We start from the raw sequence: 27,525 nt of genomic DNA, 5'->3' as shown, positions 1-27,525 counted from the left end.
AGTTAAAATATTTTACTGTAAGGATAATATACTTTTTTTTTGTTAGGCTAAATTCAATAGATCAATAAAACCAAAATTGCGAAGTTAGTAGGCAATTAATCGAGGAGTAGTGCCTTTTTTTTTGTCCGAGCTTCAATACATCTGTACGATAATGAAAACATTGGCACCATTCTCTGACATAATTTAATACTCTAAGAAGAATGATACATATTTCTCCACTATTAAACATGATATTAAAAAAAGGCACAAGGTTAAACAATTTCTTGAACAATGGTCTAATTAATAATGTTTTCCTAATTAACTGACGCCCAACAAGATAAGATGGGGATCTAAATTTGAATGTTTTACAGAATTTATGGAGCAATGTCTCTCCTTATTATGTAGTACTATTAACAATAAAATAAATGACTTAAAAAGAATAAAATACAATGAATTGAAATTGTAACGCTTTGGTCTCCCATCTATATTCTTTTCATTACTTAGATTAGATTATTTTTTGTTAACTTAACTTCCTTTAATTTGTGTGCGTTACATGGTCCCCGACTTAAAGCCTGGTATGTGGAAAATTTAAAGGAATTTGAAACCATTCGTTAATGTACGTACTAATGTGTATTATAGTCTAATGAGCCTGATTGCCTCTTGCATGTCATGGTCCTGGCCGATATATGATTCAAAAATATTTTGTTTTTATAGTGCGTGAAGTATCTTTACAGAGAGCCAACTTGTCGTACTCAAGAAGGACCACTTGAATAGCAAAAAAAAATAAAAAAAATTGTGTAGCTCTTATAAAGGATGGACCACTATCACAAGACAACATATATTAAAAAGACAACAAGTGTGTTATGCCTGGTCGTATAAAAGAATTTACATAGTCAAGTCTACTATGAGATAATCAAATAAATAATATAAATTACTAATTAACAATCTGATAAAAATAATAACTAATCTACTATAAGGGCGTGAACTACAAAGAGTAAAGAATATAAAATAAATTCGTTTGGAAATTATTTGGGTTGATGAGAAAAGGGCAGCTTGGACTAAGCCAGTCAATAGTATCGCCACATGATCCATTTTCACCGAAGAAATAGCGCCTATTGACGCTTTTCCGCATTATCTTTGAAAAATAATCAATGTACTAAAAATTTAACTTTCACAAATAAAATACCAGGTCTTATTAATTTTGAAACACGGGATAATGACTATTTTCTAGTTACACGGTCAAAAAGTGACTATTTATGATTTTATTTTTCCCATTTTCACCTGCATCCATGGGTTTAATTTGTTTTAGATTTTGAAAAACAAACAATTATGCTTTAAGGTAATCATTAAATGACTCAATTGAATAGGCTCAGTTGAGTTCGGGCCTGATCAACTAAACTCTGACTAGATTTTAATTGAGCCGACTGAATCCTAGTCGATTTTTCACTGAACTGGAGTGGAGCTAATCCAAGTAAGACGTGGGGATAACTCGCTAGTCCTAGGATCATTGTACATTGGGACTACCAATATTTAACGTGTTGGACATATAATGCACAACTTGTGGCAAGACGACAAAACAGTACGCAGCTAGCCTGTAGCCTGTAGCAGTACTGGAGAGTGATCATAGCTAGCTAGGTAATTGCAGTACTACTGTGGCATCAGGCATGGGGTTTCCTAGTTAAGTTGTAGTGCCAGTGCTCCCATGAATCTTTTTGCCTTCGATTGTCCTACGTTTGTCTTAAAATTCACATGTGACACTAACAACTACAGTCCTTTCACAGTGTCCTCTCCAATTACTACTTGACAGCACATGTTCCTCCAAACAACACACTTTTTTCTACTTTTTTAATAGTATCATGCAGTTGTTCTCACCAGCCCTTAATTAAAATACCTGCGTCTTCTCTATATATACACTTGCTACCGTGAATATATAAATAACCTACTATACATATAGAACCTTGGTTCCCTTGCGCTACTTTCCCTTTAGGAATGAGCTGCTTTATAACTAGGGTTTCTTCTTGACTTCTTTGTTGCAATCTGACATAACATACGCAGATTCAAAATTTAATCACGGTGAGTTTCAAGATAACAGTGTGTTGTTACTCTATAGATGTATACTTTTTTTCCCACATATATCTCTTGCATAATTCCCTTCATTAAAGAAGAGTATCCTTGTATAATTAGAGTAAATTTAAAATAAATATTTTGGACATATATAAATCTTTGAATCTAAGGTTCAAAATATTTTTCTTTAGGTTGCAGGTTCTCTTTTTAGATGCGACGTTCTTGCACTTTTTTTAATCTATTTTGTTAAATATCCTGACTCCGCCACTATTACTTAGGTCTAGAATAACTTACAGAACTCAGCTTTAGATCCACGTCTTCAAGATGGGGAGGGGTAGGGTTGAAATGAAGCGGATCGAGAACAAAATAAGCAGGCAAGTTACTTTCTCAAAGAGGCGGTCAGGTTTGTTGAAGAAGACACACGAGATCTCTGTGTTGTGTGATGCCGAGGTGGCATTAATTGTCTTCTCCCCCAAAGGCAAACTCTTTGAGTACTCCACTGATTCCAGGTTAAATTCCTACTCACTCACTAATGTAATTACTTATCCTTTAATTTCTCTTCAAGCATTTCGTTTACTAAGTTCACCTTAAAATTTTCTGTTTGTATAGCATGGAAAGTATCCTGGAAAAATACGAAAGTTACTCATTTGCCGAGAGGAAATTGAATGCAAATGACTCTCAAACTTATAAGGTGGAGTATTTTACAATTTATTCATTCATTTCTCTCTTAAATATTGAGGCATCACTTTGAAGGAGTCAACGCAGAGGCGGTGGCATTTTCGGGAGTATGAATAACATAGCATATAGTATATTTATTGAAAAATATTAGTACTAGTAATATCTGAATCGATGCAAATTAAGTTCTCAAGTCTTGCATCTGATTCAATTGGAGTATGACCGAAATAATTTATTACAATGTGTATAAGCTTTTATTTTTAGTAGGTTGTTGCACTTCTCTAAAATGTATCAAGCAATTAATCTCTATGTTTTTTTATTTTGGAAAAGCATCAGTTGGTTCCAAAACGTAAATATTGGAGGACAGTTGCCCAGAAAGAAAATTTAAGCAGCTAATAAGAACATTAAAGAGCTTTTGAAAAGAATAGATTGGAAACAATTTATGTGTAGTCTTGACTCCTTAAGTACTTTTTTCTCCTTTTACATGATTTAGGAAAATTGGACTCTCGAGTACCCAAAGCTCAGGGCAAGGACTGAACTTCTGCAAAGAAATATAAGGTAACCTACTTCACTTCATACCAAGCACAAAGTGAATCCTTCTCGATACGTTGCAACCAGTGTCACAGCTTCTTTAGATAGATCAAGATTGATAAATGAGTCTATATTTTGTTGGAGTGGCCGAACTCCCTTCTGCTCCTCTTTGTTTGACGCTATTTTATAATTAGTTCATTCAAAAAAAAAAAATGACACATTTTTATATTTCCTAAAACTCTTATTGGCACAAATTTGTCAGGACATGTTTAAGGCCATAATATATAATACCGGTGTAATTTAACATGATGTAATTAAGGTGTGTTCGGTATGCAGGAAAATGTTTTTCAAGAAAATAAGTGAGTTTATACTTATATTCTTATATTTGGTTCGTAAGCAAAAGTTACTATCCTAAAATATTTGTATATAATCAAAACAAATACTATGGGAGGTGGTGGGATGGGGACTGCGAGGGTGAGGGTGAAAATGAGATGTGTTGGAGGGTGAGGAGGATAAAATTAATGTAGAATGCCACTTGTAGAACTTGTTTTTCCTATTTTCACTAGAGAAGTGATTTACCTCATATTTAAGGAGCTTGTTTTCCCATGGAAAATATTTCCAGAAATTTTGATCAACCGAACATGAAAAAATTGGAAAACATTTACTAAAATTATTTCCTCCACACACCCATAGACATGTCTCATTTTCCAAGTTACTAGTTCCACTTTTTATCGAGAGTTACTTATAATTATCTTTTAAGTGATTTGATAATGCAAAAATTCTTTATCAGTAGATAAAAATTAATTAAACTCGATCAAGAATCACTCGGTTATGAGTAGCACTAGCTTTGTTGCATTCATATAAAATTATATGTGCACATTCCAAAATTGAATGTAGGCATTTTATGGGAGAGGATCTGGATACCTTCAATCTGCGAGAATTTCAGGGTTTAGAGCAACAGCTCGATACAGCTCTCAAGCGAATACGAACCAGGAAGGTAGGCCTTGTTTTTCTATTTAGAGTTTAATTTCTATAAATGGATCATGCAAATTTTAACCCTATTCTGTCATTTACTAGTTCCACTACTCATAATAAGTGGAACTAGTAATCTGAAAAACAATACAATTGATCACCTCCAATATATAACATGTCAATTACATTGACAGCGAAAAACATTTAGTATAACATTGTCGAGGTATACAAGTTAAATGAATCTACTTATTCCTTATCTTATTTTGTAAATTGCAGTCATTTAGAGTATTGTTCATCTCTAGACTCGTGCATTGTGCTCAACAAGTCTGTCACTTGAATTTGCAGAACCAACTGATGCATGAGTCCATTTCCCAGCTGCAGAAAAAGGTAAAAGTCTTTCTTCAACTTGTTATTGCTACTAAGATGTAATGCTGATCTTCCTACAAAAATGACGTCACTTATATGACGTTGATTCCATAAGATTATGTTTAACACTTCATAACCTTATTTAATATGAGATAGTAAAGTCGACAAACTATTTTTCGTCACATCAAAGTAAATGAACTATGTGTGAATTTTCAGAACATAAAATGACTAAAAGGTCAAATTTCTAGCACGGAGTACTCTTCTATTTGTAAAAGTCTTTTTAAATTGCCTTTTTTTTTTTAAATGTACGTAGTCAAACTTTTACACAGTGAATTTTTTTATTCTGAATCAGAAATTGACCTTTCGGTTTTTTCGGATCAATTCATGCATAATTCATTTACTTTTAAGATGACAATAAATGTTTTGTGCTTTTACCATTAAGTGGGAAAAAATTCAGTTACTTTTAACGTGATAAAATAATAATTTTGTGCCTTTATTGTTATAGAGTGTAAAATTATGCAATCTTTAAAGGATCCAATAGAAAGGAAATAAGTAGAAAATACTACAGTGTTTATGTTTCGACAACCAGGTTAAGCTATCAGTTGAAAATACAGTAGGTGCTTTATGATTGTTGGAACTTGATCGCAGGAAAAAGAGCTGCAGGACCGAAACAACTTAATTTCCAAGAAGGTATACAACCTGTTTCTTTGACATCTTAATATTAATGTTGAATATAGAAACGTATCCTTGTGTTCTCAATAAACTACTTGTCAACTGTTAATTAAACAGCTGAAAGAAAATGAGAAGAAGCAAACTGTGCAACCGCAGTGGGGGCAAACAAATCCAGGCCAAAGCTCTATGACTTTCATGCTACAACAACCTCTATCACAATCTCCCCCAGTCCCTAATCTAACAATTGGGTACTCCTTTCTATCTTTTGGATACTTTATATGAATTTATATTTTTATAATTTTAAACAAAATAAGTTTTATATACTCAGATGAAGAAAACAAACAGTCTTGATTATTCAATATTCAAATTTTAATAATATTTTAATATTCAGATTCAGATATCTTAATCTTAAGACACATTTTAATATTCAAATGTGTATTAAGATATAGACGTTTTGATATTAATAGAAACAAATGGGACCAAGTGCAACCTTTATTATGTATGTATACCATATATACACATAATGATAAACACACACACATATAGGACAGACCATGGTGCATTAAGCTTTAGCTATGCGTTTGACCCATAAAAAGATTGAACTACATAGAGGGTCTGTTTTACATAGTCTTACCTTGTATTTGGCTGATTATTTTAAGCTAATAAATTATCAAAATTCTGGATCTCAGCGGTCCTTTCCAAGCAACGACTTTCACGAGCACGGACGAAGGGCAAACTCGCCTTGGTGTTAATACCTTGATGCCTCCATGGATGCTCCCTCATGTCCACAACAAAGGTTAAAAATTGAAAACCCCTCACTCTACACGAGTATATATGAATATATAATTGTACGGCTCTGTTGTACGAATTGTAATCTATCTGTAATACCTGCATCTACTTGCTCAATATGGAGCAGAGATGTGGAGCTAACAAACAGCCTTATAGTTTTTATGACCTATTAAAACTGTCTCCTCCGTTTGTGTTTACTGCGATTGAAAATATGTTCTCTAGAATATTTTCAATGTTTGTGGAAAGTATCTTTTGGTAGTATATGTTAAAGATTAATAGTAATAATATCTAAGTGCTAGTTGTAAGGAAAATGACTTCATCCACATGTGAGGGAAGATATAGGCTACCGAGATATAGTTGACCAAACACACTAATCCTTTAGGAGAACTTAAGTGGTATGGTCGATGTTAACTCATTTCTTAGTGAGCCCATTTTACTACTGTTAAGGTAAAAAAATCTGGTTAACCATAATGTTTGAAATATGTCGATGAGGCATACCTTGGGGCTTGGACTTCTCATGATAAGCCTAAATCAGAAGAGCGAAGTCGACTAAAACTTATGAAATCCTTTTGTATTGCACAATATTTTTGCGAAGGACAAAAGAAAAGGTCAAAAAGGAGGAAGTAAAGAAAAAACATGACTATTTTTTTTTTTTAATAGGTATATCATTCAAATAAGTGGTGCAATATTTAAATAGGAATCCTCCTCCTTTAAAGTACCCTAACATTTTTTTTCGTTCTACAAACAAGACAACCTCTCTTCTTCCTAAATTCTCTGTGAATGATTCCTAAAAGGAACCCAACCTTCTACGAAACATTGAAATTTATCTGTAACCCAGGTACGGTTGATTTTATAGCAAACAAATTAGCGAATCTTGGAATACTTGCATGAATATGGATTAGAATTAATATTGTGCGTTCTTGTTTTCCTTCAGTTTGAAACTCAATCCTAACAGAATAATAAGAATATGAGATGGAGGTTGTCAAGCTCTGAAGCTTCACCATGAGTTTCTGGCATTCAAAGCTAGAGTTTTAGTAGCTCGAACATTCAAACTTATAGTAAAACTGTTTAAACCCGACGCGTATATCTAAAATGACAGCAATTATTCCTCAATTCCAAGTTAGTTGGAGTCGGCTACAGGAGTCCTAGCGATCAATATCACTCCACTTAAGACCCACCTTATAATTTTGGCTCTCCAAAGGGTAGCCCGGTGCACGAAACATCCCAATTCATGGAGGGTCCAGGGCAAGGTCAGACCCTAATGGGGTTTGATGAAGGTATCCTACCCCTGATGCATCAGTGGTTATTTTCACGGCTCGAATCTGTGAGGCCATGACTTATTGGTCACCCAGAGATAATTGCTAAAAAAAAAAAAAATTGTGTACTCTTGGCATAAATTGGACCTAAAGTAAGTGTATAAGCATGGCTCGACTTTAATCTCAACTAATGTTACGTTAAATGATTCGTTCTGTTTCCATGTCCTATTCTTCGTTAAGTCTATATTGCAATTCAAGAGATTGTAAGTCTTCCAAGGCAACTTCATATGTTTTCAGGTTTCCCTTCAACACCTTCAATTACCATAGCTTCACATCTATGCACCAAAACATCTAGAGGTCAACATAAGACATAACTAAATTATCTCAACCGATCTTCTCTTATTTTATCCTCCGCGTGCTATTCAGACCTGCTGCTAAACAATTATTTCAAATCCTGTTTAATTGGTAGGCTGTACATCCGTCATAAATAATATTTCTATACTTTTCTCTCTTAGTAGATTTTATTTTCAGAAAGAAATATGGATACAATGAAGAAACCATCCACGAACCAATCTTATAACAAGATAAGCATCTCTGAACTATGTACCTGTGACAGCAGTGACAAATGTATTTGGAAAATCCACCAAACTGGGGGTGCAATATTAATGTGAAAACAATAACAATATGGAAACTCAAGCATTAATCAGGGATATGTTCAGCAATTACTTATTTTGTATTCACTATACACAACATATTTAGCAAAATGGTATTCACACAGACTTTAATTCATCTGTTCCGATTTTATAATCCCTTACTACTGCTGGTTTCACCCCCAACTGTAACTTCTTCAGCAAAGATCAGGTCGATTCATCAAATGCCATGACCTAGAAATAAAAAAGACGGCCAAATTGGAAATCAGCAAAATGCTTTTCGAAACAATGTCTGTATACATGTATTATCTACTTTATTAACTCTAATGACACATTGAAACATCTAGTCTACTCTGTTAACACAAAATTATAGCAACATTAGCATCAATTGAATGTTGGGTCTATGGAAGACCCATTGATTCTCTTTTTCTTTGGGTTAACAGAACTGAAAGAGTCCCAATGCATATCTTTTATATTGCATGATGTCAGACCTTGGTGGACACGAGATAGCAAATTCTGGGCTCTTAACATGGTCCTCTTCAAATTTACTGACAAGATTTCTTTTTATCTTACCTCTATTTTAGAGGTGTCCAATACCACTTATCCTTCAGGCTAAACCCTGATATAAGTTAAGAGATGGAAATTAACTAGATTTACCCAACCTTTTCATGAATCTCGTCATAGCCTTTTCAACAGATCTATTAAAATCAACGTAGTTTGAAACTTCCAATCACTCTCAAGCTATGTCCCGTTGCAAAATTTCCCTAAGAACACTGCCATATGCATTGTCAATAGCAGCCCTACAGAGTTGTGTGGATAAGCATGAAGCAGGCTCAGAAGCAAGGTATGTAAAGGGCTAACTGGTTGGCTAAAGACAACGCCAGGTCAGGGTCCTCGGACAGCAGTCAGGTACAGTTTGACTTGAAAAAGACAACTAGGGAATAAACAGTCCGTGTAGACTGCCTTAACAGCCCTTACAAACTCTTAAGTCCTAATCTTGAACATGCATATTTTTGGGCCCAACAAGCCATGGACTAATTCACTAAGCTCAAGCATAAGCCCAAGTCAATTAGGCCAGGCAAACTACCAGAATAGTTGCCATTTTTCATCATTCATAAGTAGCTTGATTGAATACCTGAATCCTAGTTTTGTTAATCAGCTTTACCGATAATATCTGAGACTGTCCAAATTTAATGGAATTGCATAAAACTTGTGAGAATCTCATCTTCTCAAACTACCTTATCACCTTTAGACCTCAACACCTTCATTTCAAAGAAAGTACTCCCTCCGTCCCAATTTTATGTGGCAGTGTCTGAATGGGCTCGGAGTTTTAGGAAGAAAGAAAGACTTTTGAAACTAGTGATCTAAACAAGTCATAGATATGTGTGGCTATAAATCATCTCATTAAGGGTAAAATGAGAAGTTTATAGTTAATTTATTTCTATATAAGCAAGACATTCTATATAAGGAAAGTATGTCACATAAATTGGGACGAAGGGAGTACTATTAGGGTTGTAAAATGAGAATTGGAGGCCAATAAGGCTGGAAGAGGGGGCATCAATCATAAGAGGATGAGAAATTGTTGTTGGGAAGACCCTTTGAGGAATCTGAAATACTTGAAGCCATAACAGAAAGTGCTCCCGACAAAGCTCTAGGCCCTGATGGATACACTATGGCATTCTACCAGAAAGCTCTGTGTGTGCGTGTGGGTGTGTTTGGGGGGAGGGGGGGGGGGGGGGTGTCAAACATGATATCATGGGTGCTCTTCAACACTTCCATCAATTGAGTCACATGGTCAGATAATGCAATGCATCATCACAGCTCTAATTCCTAAAAGGGAAGGGGTTGTTGAGTTGAAAGAACAGAAGTCAAATAGTTTAATTGGCAGTGTATAAAATTGCCTCCAAAATTTTAGCAGAAAGATAGGGAAACTGGTTTCATGGCATCAGAATGCATTCATCAAATCAAGGCAGATTACATATGCACCGTTGTTAGCTAATGAGGTGTTGAATTAGAAGTTGAAATCTGGACAGCCAGGTCTTCTGTTCAAGCTGGACATTGAAAAGGCCCTTGATCAGCTGAACTGGTCATATCTTTTTTTTTTTTTTTTTTTTTTTTGGAAACTGGTAACTGTATCTATATATCATAATGAGAAAAACAGTTCATGGGTTGTACAGCTGGACTTGTCATATCTTTTCACTATTTTGAGGAAAATGGGATTGGGAGAAAGATGGCTCAAGTGGATCGAATTCAGTGTTACTTTGTCCTAATAAATGGTGGACCTGTAGACTTTTTCTCTACAAAGAAAGGTCTCAGCCAAGGAGATTCCCATCTCCCCATTCATATTTGGTTAGCTATGGAGGGGCTTAGTAATTGAGAAAACCAATCAACTACACTTGTTGGAAGGCTTTAAGGTTGGAAATGATACTGGGAATTCTGTCAGTCTCTCATTTGTTCTACGCAGATGACACTCATATTTTGTGGAGCTGAAAGATCACAAGTACTGTACTTGAATCTCACACTTATGATCTTTGAAGACATATCAGAACTACATATGCACTTGTTAAAAAGCACCATATACCCAATTAATGTAGTCCCTGAAGTGGAAGCTATATCTGAGATAATGTGCTGCAATGTGGGCTCCTTCCCAACAACACACCTGGGCCTCCCTCTAGGAGCAAGATACAAGTCAGAGGAAATTTGGAATGGAGTTATTGAGAAGTTCGAGAAAAGACTGACATCCTGGAAAGTGCAGTACCTATCTTTGGGGGCAGATTAACATTCATTAATAGTGTCTTGAACAGTATTCCAACATACTTCATGTCCCTTTCTCCAATACCAATTAAAGTACAGAAGAAGTTGGATCAGCTAAAGAGTAAAGATGTGCATTTCTTTGGGAAGGAAATAGCCAGAGAAATCACAAATTTCATCTGATCAAATGGCCAAGAGTTATCCTACCAAAGGAGCATAGAGGTCTGGGTGTGAAAGATCTGGCACTAAATATCAAAAGTATGCTAATGAAATGGCATAGGAGCCTGGAGGTACAACGTGGAAAATCTAAGGTTGTGGAAGCAGTGATCAAAGCAAAATATGGAGAGTTGAACAATTGGTGCACCAAGCAGAGCAGATTACCCTATGGCACAGGTCCTTGGAAACATATTTCTAAATTGTGGGATGAGTTCCAACTTAACTCAAAACTTAAAGGTAGGGAATGAAGCACAGATAAAATTTTAGAAGGACAAGTGGCTGGGATCAGTGGAACTAGAAAGTCAATTTAAACTTCTCTATCAATTGGCATCCGAAAGACTACAGTCCCAACAAAAGTTGCTTTCTTTTGGTTGGCTAGTGTCTCATGGTGCATGTCTAACGCAAGAAAATTTGAAGAGAAGGGGTAGGAAAGTGTGCAGCAGATGCTACTTGTGTGAGAAAGCTTGTGAATCTGTGGACCATATTTTTATGCGTTGTGAATTTACTGGCAGGTGTGGACCATGTTTATAGCTAACTTTGGCATTCATTGGACAAGTCCTATGACGTTTAGGAACGTGTTAGAGTGTTGGGAAATGTCCTGATGCATCCTTAAAAAAGATCTGGAGAGCTATTCCTCTTAGCATAGCTTGGACTATATGGAAAGAAAGAAATTTGAGGTGTTTTGAAGCATAGCTTGGACTATATGGAAAGAAAGAAATTTGAGGTGTTTTGAAGGCAAAAAGGAGCAGTGCATTAATGGAAAGAAAGAAGTTTGGTAGAATAACTCATGGGACCTTCAGATCAGGAGAAATTTCCAAGACTGGGCGTTGAATGCATTAATGGAACTGTATGCCAAGCTAGAGGGACTAGCATCCTCAGAGAGAGGATAAGTTGTTATGGGGAATTCTAAGCATCATGCATTTTATGTGAAGGAAGTATAGGCACATTTATGATTCAATAAGGAATTATTAGACAAGTGGCCATGGAAATTGATTTGGAGAACTAAACTACCTACTAAGGTGACCTGCTTCAGCTGGATAATATATGAAGCATGCTTCACCGAGGACAACCTCAACAGGAGAAGTATACAAACAGTGAATAGGTGTTACATGTGCCAGCTGGAGTCAGAAAGTGTTAAGCATCTTTTTCTACATTGGATACTAGCAACTATATATGGAGTATGTTTTTTTTATCTATTTTAGGAATCATATGAAAGCCGCTGTTCATGGAGAGTTGGAAATACCACTATAAAGTTTTTTACTAACATTGCTTACTTCTACTCTATGGTGCATCTGGAATGAAAGAAATCGTAGATGTTTTGATGGGAACTCAACTCCTCATGTACTTAAAGTCAAATGCTTACTGAATTTATTTAGTTGGCTCAGTCAGGCCCATGTATCTAGCTGTGGAAACTTTTTTTCCTGCTCCTTAGATATAGATTAGTTTATGTATATGAGCAGATACCATCAAGCTGTAATGTAACTTTTATAATTTTTGTTCAGCATCTTCTTGATGCTTATTAATGATAATTCCCTTAATAAAAACGAAATCTTTTATTCTCTCACTAACTTTATCAAACTTTTTCAAAGGAAGTTGCACGTCACATCTCCCCTTCAATAATCTCTCTCTAATCTTGGATCATCTCCAAATGTTTACTAAACGTCAAGATACTACCCTTGTTAATCGTGAATTTCTTCTTGCTCTGACTATTGGCATCGTTCTTCATCCGTCTGATCAACCTTTTTTAGAGACAAATTCCCACTTCCTCAAGATAGCCACACGTCATGGGCTTCCACACGTTTAGCCGCATAGCAAGCCACTAGACTCCAATCTCAAAAAAAAAAAAAAAAAAAAAAAAAAAAAAAAAAAAAAAAAAAGAAGCAAGCCACTAGACTTTGGCACCATAATCACCAGCACTTAAAGAAATCCTGCAGGTTGTTAGCCAATGTAGTGGCAGAGCTATAAGAAGTCTCTTAAGAATAGGACAAGCTTTGAAACAAACATGCACATGCAATGTAATCGTTAATGTTCAGGTTGTATCATTCTACCACCCCGTTCTGGAATAGATTTCCACGCTTCCTCAAAGTTTATTCTACTATTCATCTAATGTTATTGACTTGCTTCTGACAAGCCTAGAAATGCTACAAGAATCCTTGACAAGCTTTCTGCTCACTTTTCCGCTCAAGCTCTCACTCTACATTTGGTATTTTACACTAAACCTTCTACAATTGACTGCAATTCGGCTCTTTTCAACCTCATCACTGGCATTCATTGAAATAAACCTCTCCTAGAGATTTCCCAGTAACCTCTTTTCCTGAGTTCATCCCATACAACTATCTTTATGATATAGAAAGCATGTATTCCATATAAAGCAGTATTGTGCAGGAAAAGCTAACTTTGCTCATTTGGGTATAATTAGCATAACCAAATAATGAGTTAGTCCTGCATGTCTTCTTTTGAGCCGAGGGTCTATCAGAAACAGCCTCTCTACCCCACAAAGGTAGGGGTAAGGTCTGCGTACGTCCTACCCTCCCCAGACTCCACTTGTGGGATTACACTAGGCATGTTATTGTTGTTGAGCTAGTCCTCCATGTCAAAACAAGCTAATGATGATAGGATAAATGGTAGCTATATCATGTGCAAGTAATTGTATGAGCTGGCCCGCGTATCATTAATTTTCCCAGAAGAATCAAGAAAGAAGAAGGAAAATTCGAGCAGGTCATGCTTTTTGTGCCTATTAATGCACCAAGAAGATGATCTGAAAAATACAGGAGTGTGGTTGGGAATAAGAACTGGGTAATTCATGAATAATCATAAACTGGTAAACACGAGGGAAACATACAGTACCTTACACCCGTTCCTATTTTTCCCTTTTCTAGTTCTTACTTTCTTGACAAAATGAAACAAGCAGACAGAATTTAGATGTAAACAAAAAGACAAGAAATTTAGATGTTTCTTTTTAACATATAGAAATACTCCCTCCATTTCAATTTATATGAACCCATTTGACTGGGCACGACATTTAAGAAAGAGGGAAGACTTTTGAAACTTGTGGTTCAAAATAAGCCTTGAAAATTTATGTGGCTGTAAATCATTCATAAAGTGAATTTGTTTCCAAATTAGGAAAGAGGTCATTCATTTTAGCACGGACTAAAAAGGAAATAGGTTCAAACAAATTGAAACAAAGGGAGTATAATTTAGTCTTTACACCATGAAGATTCCTAGAAGGCTGGAACTGTCCCCTTATTATGGATCCACATTTTAAAAAGCGGCAATGTAGGGAGGATTTGTGCAGCATTCAATAAGGGGTGTGAGTCTATGAGCCCGTTTGGATTGGCTTATAAGTTGCTTATAAGCTGTTTTCAGCTTTTTTGAGTGTTTGGCTGGCCAGCTTAAAGTCATTTTGTGCTTAAAATAAGCTAAAAAAACAATTGGGCCCATTTGACTTAGCTTATCTAAAGCAGCTTATATCTTGGAAATAATTGATTGTCACTAAGACAGAGAGATCACTACAAAAAAAAAAAAAAAATGCAGACATTTCACTTGGAAAGCCTGGGATCCGTGTAGCATAGCAGAATATATAGGATAAGCTCAACCATAACACCAAATCAAGCGTCAAAAAGAGAAGGAGATGGCACATAATATAAACGATATCAATATTACCTTTCCACAAACTGGACAGCTGTCACTTCTTTCCATCCACTCATATATACAACTCAGGTGGAAATGGTGAGAGCATTTTGTCATTATTTTTGGGTTTTCCTCTGTATATTCTGAAAGAGACAGGATCATCAGGGTCATGAAGACTGATATTCAAAAGATCCCTTGAACTTTGACAAACAATGCCCAGAAACCATTCAATGTATGCCAAAAAGCTCCAAAAATTTTACCTTCAAGACATGTCGGGCAGACATCTTCATCTTCTGAATAATAATAGATATGAGCATCTCCAGAAGCCATTTTAGCTGTTGAGAATTCCACAGAAGATTTGTTGTATTCTTTTGATCCTTCTTCAAATGTAGGCTGACTCCATTTATTTACATCACTTAACGATTCAGGGTCATCGAAACTTCTTTGTAGTGGTTCAGTTTCATCATGTGAGCGGCTTGAGCCTTTCTCCCCCCTTCTTGAGACTTGTCCATCTTGTTGCAAGCGGAAATATCTTGGATCAGCATCATAAGGCATTGGTCTCGGAGGAGAACGGTACACGTCAGATAGCGAGTCATCAAGAGATGCTGTAGAACTCAATGATGCTGCACCTTGTTCAGATGAAGGAATGACATGTCGTTCTCCTCTATGGAAAAGTGATGCATACTGCAGGATACGAAAATGAAGGCATGTTAATTCTATGGCAAATAAAGGAGAGTAATTATCATCAGCACCTATTCAGTGAATAAAAAGGTGTTGACATGAAGCTGATGACCATCTAAATACAAGACTATACCCACAGATAATGTTTTGTGATAAATATACCTAAACAGATTACGCAGATAATTTCAGCTATCAGATACTCTCAAAAGATTTCACAATATTTAGTTCCTTATGTTCTATGTGTGAAAGCTTTGGATGGTGAGCCTATTGAAATAGTAAAGGAAAAAAGTCTAACTCCTCAAGCAAAATTTGGCAAAAGAAACAGCCAATAATACTAAACTAACTGACTGATTACCAAGTAACGGCAGAGTTAACTAGCATCTCATTGCAAATAGTATGAGAATTCCTAGTTCAACAGTGTAAGAAGTGAATGAGTTTGCGTCACACTGTCCAAAATACTCAAGTATCAATTTCTGCCACCAAACTACTGATGCTATCAATTCACAAAACAAGTGCCGCTTACAAATGCACATTGTCCGATGAAAGGTACTGTCCGTTGATATATGACTGTATAAGCCGCAGTTGTGCATTCAAAAAGAAGGAACTATAAGGCTATCATAAAACAATGTCGTAGAAAAGCATACCACATGCAAGAAGTTCTGAACAAGACCTTGAAGGCATATACAGTTCCTATACATTGAGCTGTTTGGGTTGGCAAAATCTTCACATTCGTCTCGCAAGCAGCAACAAACTGCACCCATGGTATCTATCACCTACAACCTATGTTGGTACCTCAAAAACCTTTTCAAGTGTCATCGACAATCACCAATTGTTCTCTATTTCCTGATTGTAGAAGCAAAAGTTGTTGTGGTCGGAACTTGGAGTAACTAAATAGGAGCGAGGAAATTGGGCACCCGCTCTCTTCAGGAGACCCCGAATGAGTGAATGCCCTTTCTGATCAAGGCCTTAAGGAAACAAAAAGTATTAAACTCAACACCTGTAACAGTGAAGACAATTTAAACCATCAGAACTAACATATATATACAGAAAGATATGTACTTTACAAGACAAATACTTCCAAACTTGCATCTCTTGAAGAGGTATAGCTTAATTCCAAACAACTCTTGTCTGCAATATGAATCCTCAATATTCATTCAACTCCACTTGGACCCTTTTATTTCCAAAACTCAGAGTGACCAATACAGTAGTTAAATGTTACATCTTTTTAAGCAATCATGAAACTCAGAAAATTTTATACTTTTTAGGTGGGGTAAGCACCAAATTCTATGAGAACTTAAAACAAAAGAAGACGCACAATAATTCCAAACAACTCTTGTCGGCTATATGAATCCTCAATGTTCATTCAACTCTATTTGGAACTTCCAAATTCCAAAACTCAGAGTGCCCAATACAGTAGTTAAATGTGATATCTTTTTATGCAATTGTGAAACTCAGAGAAAAAAAAAATTACTTCTTTGGGTGGGGTAATCAAGCCACTATTCAATGAGAACTTAAAACAACAGACAATAAAGGAAAATTACAAAAAGTAGATACGACTTATAAAACTTCAAAAATTTCCAGGGATTAGAGAAAAGATTCCTATTTTCTTTAATGGACATCAAGGGGTTCATTCATACAAGCATACTAAACAAGCAACCATAAATGATCAGCTCAATGGTCACAATCATAAGGTAAAACAGGCAAACCAAGAATTGGGTAATTTTTAATTTCAGATTAATCCATTATTGAGTCAAAGAACATAACTTTAACACATCATCTGATTATCAACCAATTCAGATAATACCCATTTGAGGTTACAAGATTTGCTGGGCAGATAATAAAGTAAAAGATCAAAGAATTAATTAAGAATGGGGGTAAAGAATAGCACCTCAAACTTAAGAAAAATGGAGAGACAAAATGGATGATTGTGTTGGAGAAAAGAGAGAAGCCAAGAATTCTTGATTTTGGATTGTTTTAGTTTTGCTTGCTTGTACATAAGGGCCGATGTTGAATTTTCGTCAACATATAAGCACCGATACGCGTCAATAGAAAATACCTCAATCAATACAGAATACCTCAGGCCTGGCTTCTCCCTCTTTTTCCCATTTTTATTTTGTTTAAATAAAAATAAGATTTTTTTTTTATCACCATGGACCCGCAACCGCTATCTTTTGGTGCGCACAGACAAATCTCGCTCCAGTGTAATAACTCGCAAATCACACAACAGAGATAACTCGCACAAGACAAGTCCCTGTAACGAGCTCGACCCAGAAGGCAAATCTCCTGCTGTCATATATATTGAGAGGTTGAGAAAACAGACGCACTTCATTATTTAGAACATAAAAATTAATTAATATCTAAATTTTAATACATATCTTAATATTCGGATATGTCTTTAAATTTGGATGTTTTAACCTTAATAAAAACAGATAATGCTAGATTGATATATGAGAATTTGGAGATGGGCTTGTCTTATACCAAAGCGTCTGTATATAACGGATTGCGTTCTCAAGTTGATCATATGATCCCACACCTTAGGTGCTACACTTCTCTCAATTCTTTGGTGGGTGAAAAAGGGATGAATAGAATATATTACTGAAAGGAATTAGCTGGTATATATGCTAAAAGTTCAATTATATTTGCAACTTGAGCCTCAGTTAATTAACTTGTGGTATTTGACATTTCTTGGTCTCTTGGTGTTTCCTCCGTTGATTTACATTGAGTACCATGATTGGGCCAAACGAGTTTATTCACAGAAAATATTCAAGGGAAATTTGTGTGCCCATGATCAGATCCAAGAAAATTATCAGAAAAATATTCATTTTAAAAATAGTATATTGTATAATATAGGGGCGGAGCCAGAATTTTCACCTAGGGAGTTCAAAAATCTGAAGAAGTAAATACATGAAGAAGGCAAGGGGGCTCAACATCAACTATATATACACATAAGAAAATAATTTTAACCTTATCTATACACTGTAATTTTTTGCCCCTGGAGCCTACTTAGCTCCGCCCATGGTATACTATTTAGTGAAAAGTATTTCCAAAATATTCAGTAAGTGTATTCATTTTACACTTTTGAATTATATAATTCACATGTTATATACTTTAATAGTACACTATAATCAAGGGCAGATTTAGACTATTATATACACTACTAAAAAAACAATGAAATTCGACCAAAATTTTCGACCACACGCGGTCGAAAAAGGCCAATTTTTTACCAAAATTTCGACCACAAGGCATGGTCGCTAACAGGTAGGGTGAAATTTTTTTCGACCTCACGCGATCGAAATAAGTTTTCTACCTAAATTACGAAAATAATTTTTTCGACCACGTGAGGTCGAAAAAGTTATTTTTATTTAAATATTAATAAAAAAATCCGACCGCACGCGGTCGAAAATATTATTTTTATACAAATATTCTGAAAATAATAAAAAATATTTTCAGAATTTCGACCGCATGAGGTCGAAATTTAGCAATATTGTTGCTAGATTTCGACCTCATAAGGTCGAAATTCAAAATGTTGCCTAGATTTTCGACTTCGTGCAGTCGAAATTTTAATTTCTGAGTACAATTTCGACCTTATGAGGTCGAAAATTATCAATATCTGGGTGAATTTTCGACCTCATGAGGTCAAAAATCTGGAAAAAAAATTCTAGCATTCAACTGCATTTACAGCAGCCCACCTGCCAATCACACTCATCAACCAAATCAACAATGCAATTCATCAACACGTCCAATTCATCAAAGTACTTCTACAATCATAAACTTCACATTCTAAAATCAAATTCAACCTCAAGTTTCAATTTAAAGTACTTCTAAATATCCTTAAAACTACATTCAAACACTTGAACATCGTAAAGTTAAACAACCATAAACTACTTTCTACATTCAAACACCTAAACATCGTAAAGTTAAAACATCCATAAACTACTTCCTACAATCAAATTCACCTTCAAAAGTACATCTAATTCGAATTAAAACTATCATAAAAAAAATATACATATCCAAGAAAACATAGCAATATTACAATCCAAAAGTATACGAATCAAAAAAGTCAACGTTGGGTGTTAGAGACATGATCCGATTCCTCCCCACTATCCTCATCAACAAGAGCATGAACTACGTTGTCTTGTGACCTACGTCGTCTACTGGGCTGTGACCTACGAGCATCCCCGGGACACGGGGGAATATGAGAGGGCCCCGAGTTGAGTAAGCTGTCAATTTGGGCCTGCATATGCAACATCCTTGCCTCCGTGGAACTAAGTGTACTTGTTAGTTGACTAACTTTCAGCTTCATTTCTTGGTACTCCTTAGGATCCACTGCCCCTTCAGAAGTAGTACCTACGCCTTGAAGGAACGACAGAAATTGACGACATGCTTGATTAGGCATCCCATAAACTGTCCCATACCTTGTCGGGGGAGCTACCTTCTCCATCCACTGCTGAGCAATTATCTCGTTAGTCATCGACGTCCCGGCTGGTTGACTGGCACAATCAATCTGTGTTGTTGAAACTCGGTCTGAAATTGAAGGATGCAATGTTAGTAGGTTCAAACAAAAGTAGTTATTATTGGTAGTTAGTGACTTACATAGGTTTGCTGAGCCCTAGGCTCAATCCATTGGTCCGTACCATCAGCGTTCTTCGCCTTCCTCGTGTGAGTAATCTTGAAGACTTCATCTTGAGGTATTTCCTGACCCCTCTTGAGCGTCTACAAATAAATCAAGATTAACAACTAATTTCATATCCAAAGCAATGGCCCAAGTAAAAATGAAATATGGGAGATATTACTATGTTAAAATGAAATATGGGAGCCACAAGTAGTCGTTTTATGTTGTATTACACTCGCTTTGAACATTTTGTCCAAAATTCTACATGTGGAGATGACAGTATTGGTTCTTGACAGTAAGAAAAATTTTCTAACAATATTGGTTCTTGACAGTAAGAAAATTTTCTCGCAATATTGGTTCTTGATAGTAAGAAACTTTTCTAGCAATATTGGTTCTTGGCAGTAAGAAATTTTCTAGCAATATTCGTTCTTGACAGTAAGAAATTTTCTAGCAATATTGGTTCTGGACAGTAAGAAGATTTTCTAGCAATATTGATTTTGGACAGTAAGAAGATTTTGTCGCCATATTGGTTATTGACAATAAGAAATTTTTCTGCTTATGCTTCTTGGAAGAAATAGAAATGTGTAGCTTCTCTGTAATAGTAAAAAAGCTGATTCTGTATTGCTCAACAGATCTTTTGATTTTTGGCCGAACACCAAAAAAAAAAAAGTGTTTTCGAGAGAAAAAGTACTCTTGTTTCACAAAAAAACTTGGCCAAAGATCAGGTTATTAATCGACTCGGCGAATATGTGTGGCCTAGAGGAGCTAGCTGCAATATTGTTTATTGATGAGGCTGAAAAAATTGTACTAGAAAGGAATGTAAGAAGAATGAAAAAAATGAAAAAAGGAACAAAATTAGGTGGATGGATGATAAGCTACTTAGATGCTAGGACAACATAAGCTGTCAGTCAGCATATCAGAGATCCAAAAAGCTGGAAAAGGACAATTCTTGGTTAACAAAAGTGGCAGCTCAATTAATACAGGATCAACAAAAAAGTAAACAAAGTTATTGTACTAAAGTAAACAAAGTTATTGTGTTATACCCCAGAAAGTTTGCGTCACCAAGACTGTCGGCGGCTTAGTATAAGCTCAAGGGAGAGCAGAGTTATACAAGAATTAGGGATGGAGATTGTATTATATGCGTATAAGAGTATTCATGTGACATTTGGAGATCGTATGGAATAAATCAGTTAACAAGTTACCTGATAATAGCCCTCGTAACCATAAGTTAAGGTGGGGCCCACATGTTGGGATTTTATAAAAGACATATGAAGAGATATATGGGTAGTACATGTGAAGTTGAGCAAGTCCTAAGAAGGACCCATAAGCCAAATATGGACATAAGCCCTCCAAAAGGACGATTTAAGGAAACGTTTTCGGATGATCTGACTTGGAGGGGAAAAAACGATATTATAAGTTTGGAATTTGGGAAAACTCCCAGAAATAAAGGTTGTATATAATTGAAAGATCTTTCCAACCATAGGTCGTGGGCCCTCACACGATGTCGGAATCAAGAGTTATGGTCATTTTAAGAAGAAGACCCTAAGCTGCCTAAGTGGATCCGCGGGCCCCACATGGGAAGGTCGGTGGAACCGACCTAGGGGGGCTATAAATACCCCCGTCAACTCGTTTTTTTCAGCAAATTAACATTCCAAAAGTTCCTAGAATTCTATCAAAACATCTCCCAAACATTATAGTCCGATAAATCAAGAAATTGACAAGATTACGCCAAACTAGTCCGTGAAAAGTGATTGTTCTTGCTTCTATTTAAGCTTGGTGTTGGAAAAGGTTGAAGTGGCTGAGTTTTTTTCAAGTATAAGGTATGTTAGTTATCCCATCTTTTATGTTGAGTTTATTTGAAGGTCTAGCAAGCCTTAAAAATAAAAATAGTTATGGAGAAAAGGTCATAAAGTGTTGTGTTGTAGTTGTCGTGTTTATGGGCTGTTTTGAACATGTTGTGGCCGTGTGGATGGACTGATTTATGCATATAAAAACGGTATCTAACATTGTTGGTGTGTTGATGGGACTATACTCCTTGATTGGGACGGAAGAAAGTGCATATTGTTGTTGTATGTTGAAAAATGTCGTGTGGGATGTTTATGGAATATGTTGGTATGAATAATAGTGTTGTTGATGTTGGTATTATTGTTGTTGTTGATTGGTTGCTGAATTGTAATCTCGGGCTAGGCATATAAACAGGGGAGATGTTGCCCGATTTTCGGCAAAATATAGAATAGTAAAAATTTGAAACTCGGAATAAGCGTGTGATATGGAGACTAATGTAGTGCTAATCCTCTCGAATGTAGATTTACGAGCTCGGACGAATGAGCGTAGCTAATAGGAGGTTGAACAGGTATGTAAGGCTAACCCTTCTTTCTCTTGGCATGTCTTAGATGTAAGTGATGAATGCTATGAACTTTGGGGTAACTCTATTCATAGGTTCCGAATGTGATTCATGATTCTTGTGTCATTCATTCTATATGTACTCCATATGATTCCATTCCTAGACGAGTAAGGTCTAAATATTCTTTGTGAGGGTTTATTGATATTGTACTCCTATTCTGTTCCGAAGGGAACACCCATAAGGTGCCAGTTGAGTTGTGTATATGGTTTTACTAATGATTTCGAGGAAATTAGTTTTATACTAAAGGAAACATAAAGTTAGACTTTCAAAACCACTCCGAAGGGGTGCGAGATTTTACTATTTAGACTTTCAAAACCACTCCGAAGGGGGTGCGAGATTTTACTATATAGACTTTCAAAACCACTCCGAAGGGGGTGCGAGATTTTACTATTTAGACTTTCAAAACCACTCCGAAGGGGGTGCGAGATTTACTATTTAGACTTTCAAAACCAGCCCGAAGGGGCCATCATTATTATTAAGCCGGAAGCGGCTGCCCGAAGGGGCCATCATCATTATTAAGCGGCTGCCCGAAGGGGCCATCATCATTATTAAGCGGCTGCCCGAAGGGGCCATCATCATTATTAAGCCGGAAGCGGCTGCCCGAAGGGGCCACCATCATTATTAAACCGAAAGCGGCTGCCCGAAGGGGCCATCATTATTATTAAGCTGGAAGCGGCTGCCCGAAGGGGCCATCATCATTATTAAGCCGGAAGCGGCTGCCCGAAGGGGCCATAATTATTATTAAGCCGGAAGCGGCTGCCCGAAGGGGCCATCATCATTATTAAGCCGGAAGCAGCTGCCCGAAGGGGCCATCATCATTATTAAGCCGGAAGCGGCTGCCCGAAGGGGCCATTATTGTTATTGAGCCGGAAGCGGCTGCCCGAAGGGGCCATCATTACTATGCCGGAAGCGGCCGTCCGAAGGGACCATTTTGTTAACATGTCGGAAGCGGCACGTGTGTAGATTGCATTATTTACTTAAAGAATGTGTGTTAGATTGCATTATTTACTTAAAGAATGTTTGTTGGATTGCATTATTTACTTAAAGATTGTTTTGAGACCTCGTGTATACATTTATGTTTCTTCCAGCGAAGGCTGCAGGTATTGAGTTTGATTGTGATTTCTTCTCTCCTAAATCAAGTTATGGTTATGATTTGTTACCACCTTACATACTCAGTACATTGTCCGTACTGACGTCCTTTTGCCTGGGGACGCTGCGTTCATGCCCGCAGCCCCAGATTGTTTGGCAGGTTGAGTATACAACTAGGATGCTCTGACATCTGCTGGGATTGGCAAGTTCCACCTCATCCTGGAGCTGTGCTGAGTCATGTCTAGATATGCGTGATTATGGGTATGTTGGGGCCCTGTCCTGACTCATAATGTTCAGTTCACTTCTTAGAGACTTCTGCAGACAGTGTCCTGTGGTATGTTTGTCGAGATGTCGACAAAACGATGTCAGGCGAATCATTTGTAGATTTTAAAAGAGTATACATTTTAGAAGATTTCAATTGGTTTCAAGTACTTAATTGATTGAAAGTTTTCATAATCATTATAAAGATAATGACCTCTATTTGGAAAAGTTTCATGTTTTTAAAAGTTTTTGAAATGACAGGTTTTGATAGAGCGAATTTCTAAGGGTTCGCTCAACTCTGATGAGAGTCGGGTGCCCGTCATGCCCTATCAGGACTGGGGTGTGACATATTGTACTAAAGAGAGTCAAATCCAGAAAACACATCTTCTCTCTCGAAGTTGATCATTAAATGAACACCAAATGCCAAACTAATTGCTATCACATTTAATAAAACTACCTGGCAAACAGATTGACCGACTCTTTCAGGGTATTCTCCTCCAGTAGCTCTTGATGCTCCCACAGCCTGTCATCAATTTACATAAATGAAATTTCAAATCTTTCGTGCTGTCTTCACTAAAAATTAGAAGTACAAAATGTACAAAAAAAAAGAAAATTTTTCTTCTTTCAGGCTACAATTTTCAAAGATTAAAAATAGGTATCACTAATGTCTAGAAAGACTAAAAATCATAAATGAAGATAGATATCACTAATGTCTAAAAGGAAAGATCTTTCTTCTCTCGAACTACTAATTCAAGGATTAACAATAGCTATCACTAATGTCTAAAAGGAAATATCTTTCTTCCTTCAGACTACAATGTTCAAGGACTAACAATAGACATCACTAATGTCTAAACAGACTGAAAATTAGAAATTTAAGTTAGGAAAAAAAACCATTATTTACGAAGATCAACCTGAATTGGACGCTAAAATAAAGTAAATCAAGTGATCAGGCATATCAAACATAAATACCCTGAAATGAACCTTAGAATTATGCAATTTAATGGGAATTATAGTTTGAAATTTCAAATCTTTCGTGCTGACTTAGCGGAAGATTCGAAGTGCAAAATGTATAACAAAGTAAGATCTTTCTTCTTTCAAACTACAATTTTGAAGGATTAACAATAAGCATCACTAATGTCTAAAAATACTAAAAATCAAGAATGAAGATAGATAAAAAGCCGCGATATTTACTAAGATCAACCTGAATTGGACAGTAACAAAGTAAATCAAGTAATCAGGCATATTAAACAAAAATACCTAGAAATGAATTGGACAATAACAAAGTAAATCAAGTGATCAGGCACGTTAAACATAAATAAATACCTTGAAATTGTACAGTAACAAAGTAAATCAAGTGATCAGCCACATTAAAAAAAAAAAAAAAAAAAACCCCTAAAAATGAACCCTAGAATTACACAACTACAACACAAAATTACCAAATTACTATGGTTACGAGGATGATTGAAGCGACAACGAGCACCATAGCCACAAATACCAGTCCTCAAGTAATAAATACAATCAACCTCGTTTGGCCTTTCAGGAACACATGAACAGAAAAAGCTGCTAAACCCACATACAAAAACCAAAATCCTGGTTATGTAGGCATCAAATAGAAGCAATGAGGGACAAACCAAGAAACCCACATGGATATTCTGGGGAAAAGAGAAAATAACTAAATAAAAACAAAAAAAAAAAACTTACAGAGGGGAACTTGTTACTAGAATAGCAAATAAATTTCAATTTACACTTAGTAAAATTTTAACAAATAGCTACAAATGCAAACTTTAACAATAAATATAAGTAATCTACTAATTAAATTACAATTACAAAGTAATGTAACTAATAATGATAGAAATGAGATATTTACCAAAAACAAAAATGATAGAAATGAGATTGAAAAAAAAAATGGAAAAAAATGACTTACCTTTAGTGGCGGCGACAAGGGACAGGCAGTGGTGGGGATGGGGCGTCAGCGGCGGGGAGGGGTAGGGGTCTGGTGGGGTGGAGTGTCGGCGACTGGGTAGGGGCACGGTGGGGTGGGAGTTTTAATATAATTAGGTTTTGGTTGTTGGGAATTGCACGATTGAAGTTTAAATTTTACAAGTTTATTATTTTGACTGTGTGCGGTCGAAATAGTTAAGTAAGATTTGACTTAATTATTTCGACTGCATGCGGTCGAAATATGATTCTTTTTTTAATTAATTGTTTTATTTATATAATTTAATTTTAAAAATGTTTTTTCTCATTTATTATTTGTACAAAAATAAGTTTCGACCTCATGCGGTTGAAATTTTATTTCCCGTGTAAATATCGACAGCTTGAGGGCGAAATCCCAAAAAAATAAATAAAAATCTGAAAATTTCGACCTCATGTGGTCTATTTTTTTTTTTGACCAAAAAGTGAAGTCGAAAAATTTTGGTCGAAATTAACTGTTTTTTTAGCAGTGATAGAGGTTTTTGGGAACCCTCATACATTTGCGCGGATTCTGTATTTATATTGAAAAATTCAGTAAATATGTAAAAAATACAATTTGGGAATCCATTAACAAAGTGTCTTGTTGGTCTAGCTTAAAGAGAAGGAACTCTTTAAGCCTTTGCTCCTCTTGGTCAAGTGATCAAATTCCGTTAGTCACCATGTAGGCCTTTGTTTTGTCTCTTTTTATTTTTTAATTTGAGATGAGTGGAAACTCACAAACTTTAAATCTTGAATTCGCTTCCGACTATAATGTGATTTAACTATTACTAGTGTTATATACCTTCTGGATATATAGTTATATGAATTGTATGCTTTGAAGGCATATAACGCATAACGGACGAATTTTATAAATTGGTACACCCAATTTCTTTTAACCACCTTGATAATCATGTAAAAGTTCCCATATCTAATTAGTCCGTGATATTCTAACCCATTTAATTGTTGCGAGCTCATTTGACTTCAATTTAACATTGGTTCTGTAAAAATTAGCTCAGACAACTAGTTCCCGGACCACTTGTTAATATTTAACTATTGCTTGAAATGCAATTGAGAAATAATCATATTTGAAAGGAAACAGTATCTCAATAAAATTATTTTTAACTAGAACAAGTAATAATTCTAGTACAAGTTCGACACCTTAAACAAGTGAAACTTCGCACAGGCTTCACTGAAGTTCGTGACATGGCTTTAATGATCATGGTGGGGATCCTAACCCTGCTTCCTAGCATTACTGTTAGATAATCCCTCTATCTCAAATTATTTATTGTGATTATTATAAATAATTATCTCAAATTATTTATCGTTTTAGTAGTTCAAGACAATTTTTTTTTTCTCATTTTACCTTTAGTAGAATTTTGTCATTACTATAATGGAGATGACACATAAATATAGTAACATTTAATGGAGAGAAATTATACTTTTTTTTTTTTTTTAGTTTGTTCCAAAAATAATGATATGTGTGTCTATAAATAGAAACAATTTAAGTTAAACTTTTCATTTTACCATTAATAGAATGATTTACAATCACATGAATATCTATGGTTTATTTAGATCATAAGTTTTTAAAGCTTCGTTTTCTTCCTTATTCTTTAAGATACGTTAAAGTGTATCACATAAACGTGGACGGAAGGGGTATTACGTAATTTTATGATTCTTAAAGAAGCTAAATGGCTTGATAAATTTAAGCATTAATCCAACGAATGTCAACATAAAAGCTTATTTAGGAAGTGTGCGGCTGACAACAAAATGTCGAACTGAAGCGCATAAAATATGACCAACCACACAATCAACATGGATGAGTTCTCTAGAATCGTCACAAGGGACAACTCTAACCGCTCTTTTCAATAAGGAAATTTCAAATAAATGTGCCGTTTTTACAGCTTCATAGCTTAGGTAGACAGTGAAGTAAGACACACCCTTCAATAAGAGGAGTATCATAATTGACTTGGCCGA

The 27,525-nt window shown here is 35.8% G+C and overlaps 2 protein-coding genes and 1 long non-coding RNA gene across 4 annotated transcripts; 1 reads left to right on the top strand and 2 right to left on the bottom strand.

Annotated features, from left to right (window-relative positions):
• Window positions 1-1,888: 1,888 nt before the first annotated feature.
• LOC132624009 (truncated transcription factor CAULIFLOWER A-like) lies at window positions 1,889-6,233 on the top strand. Of its 2 annotated transcripts, none has more exons than XM_060338823.1 (9): window positions 1,889-2,052; window positions 2,322-2,552; window positions 2,653-2,734; window positions 3,212-3,276; window positions 4,147-4,246; window positions 4,498-4,608; window positions 5,236-5,277; window positions 5,377-5,507; window positions 5,949-6,233. In XM_060338823.1, exons 2-9 carry the CDS (start codon window positions 2,368-2,370, stop codon window positions 6,058-6,060), a joined length of 828 nt encoding a protein of 275 aa, XP_060194806.1. In that variant the 5' UTR covers window positions 1,889-2,052; window positions 2,322-2,367; the 3' UTR covers window positions 6,061-6,233. The 2 variants fall into 2 exon arrangements, with proteins under 2 accessions (XP_060194806.1, XP_060194807.1); XM_060338824.1 differs by having other exon boundaries at window positions 1,893-2,052; window positions 4,567-4,608.
• Window positions 6,234-7,934: 1,701 nt separating this feature from the next.
• LOC132621716 (E3 ubiquitin-protein ligase At3g02290-like) lies at window positions 7,935-17,333 on the bottom strand. The gene is made up of 5 exons (XM_060336076.1): window positions 17,121-17,333; window positions 15,877-16,229; window positions 14,812-15,235; window positions 14,585-14,694; window positions 7,935-8,188 (listed from the first exon to the last, which is right to left on the bottom strand). The coding sequence occupies exons 2-5, from the start codon at window positions 15,991-15,993 to the stop codon at window positions 8,162-8,164; spliced, it is 678 nt and encodes a 225-aa protein (XP_060192059.1). The 5' UTR covers window positions 15,994-16,229; window positions 17,121-17,333; the 3' UTR covers window positions 7,935-8,161.
• A 1,613-nt stretch (window positions 17,334-18,946) lies between these two features.
• On the bottom strand, window positions 18,947-25,666 carry LOC132622721 (uncharacterized). Its single transcript, XR_009575974.1, has 4 exons — window positions 25,523-25,666; window positions 24,056-24,121; window positions 19,826-19,945; window positions 18,947-19,756 (listed from the first exon to the last, which is right to left on the bottom strand). It is a non-coding gene; the product is annotated as an uncharacterized LOC132622721 (long non-coding RNA).
• Window positions 25,667-27,525: the final 1,859 nt, after the last annotated feature.

Source organism: Lycium barbarum, chromosome 12 (genome assembly GCF_019175385.1).
Source record: "Lycium barbarum isolate Lr01 chromosome 12, ASM1917538v2, whole genome shotgun sequence".
In the NCBI taxonomy this organism is placed as follows: Eukaryota; Viridiplantae; Streptophyta; class Magnoliopsida; order Solanales; family Solanaceae; genus Lycium; species Lycium barbarum.
This window is presented reverse-complemented; position numbering and strand designations above follow the sequence as displayed.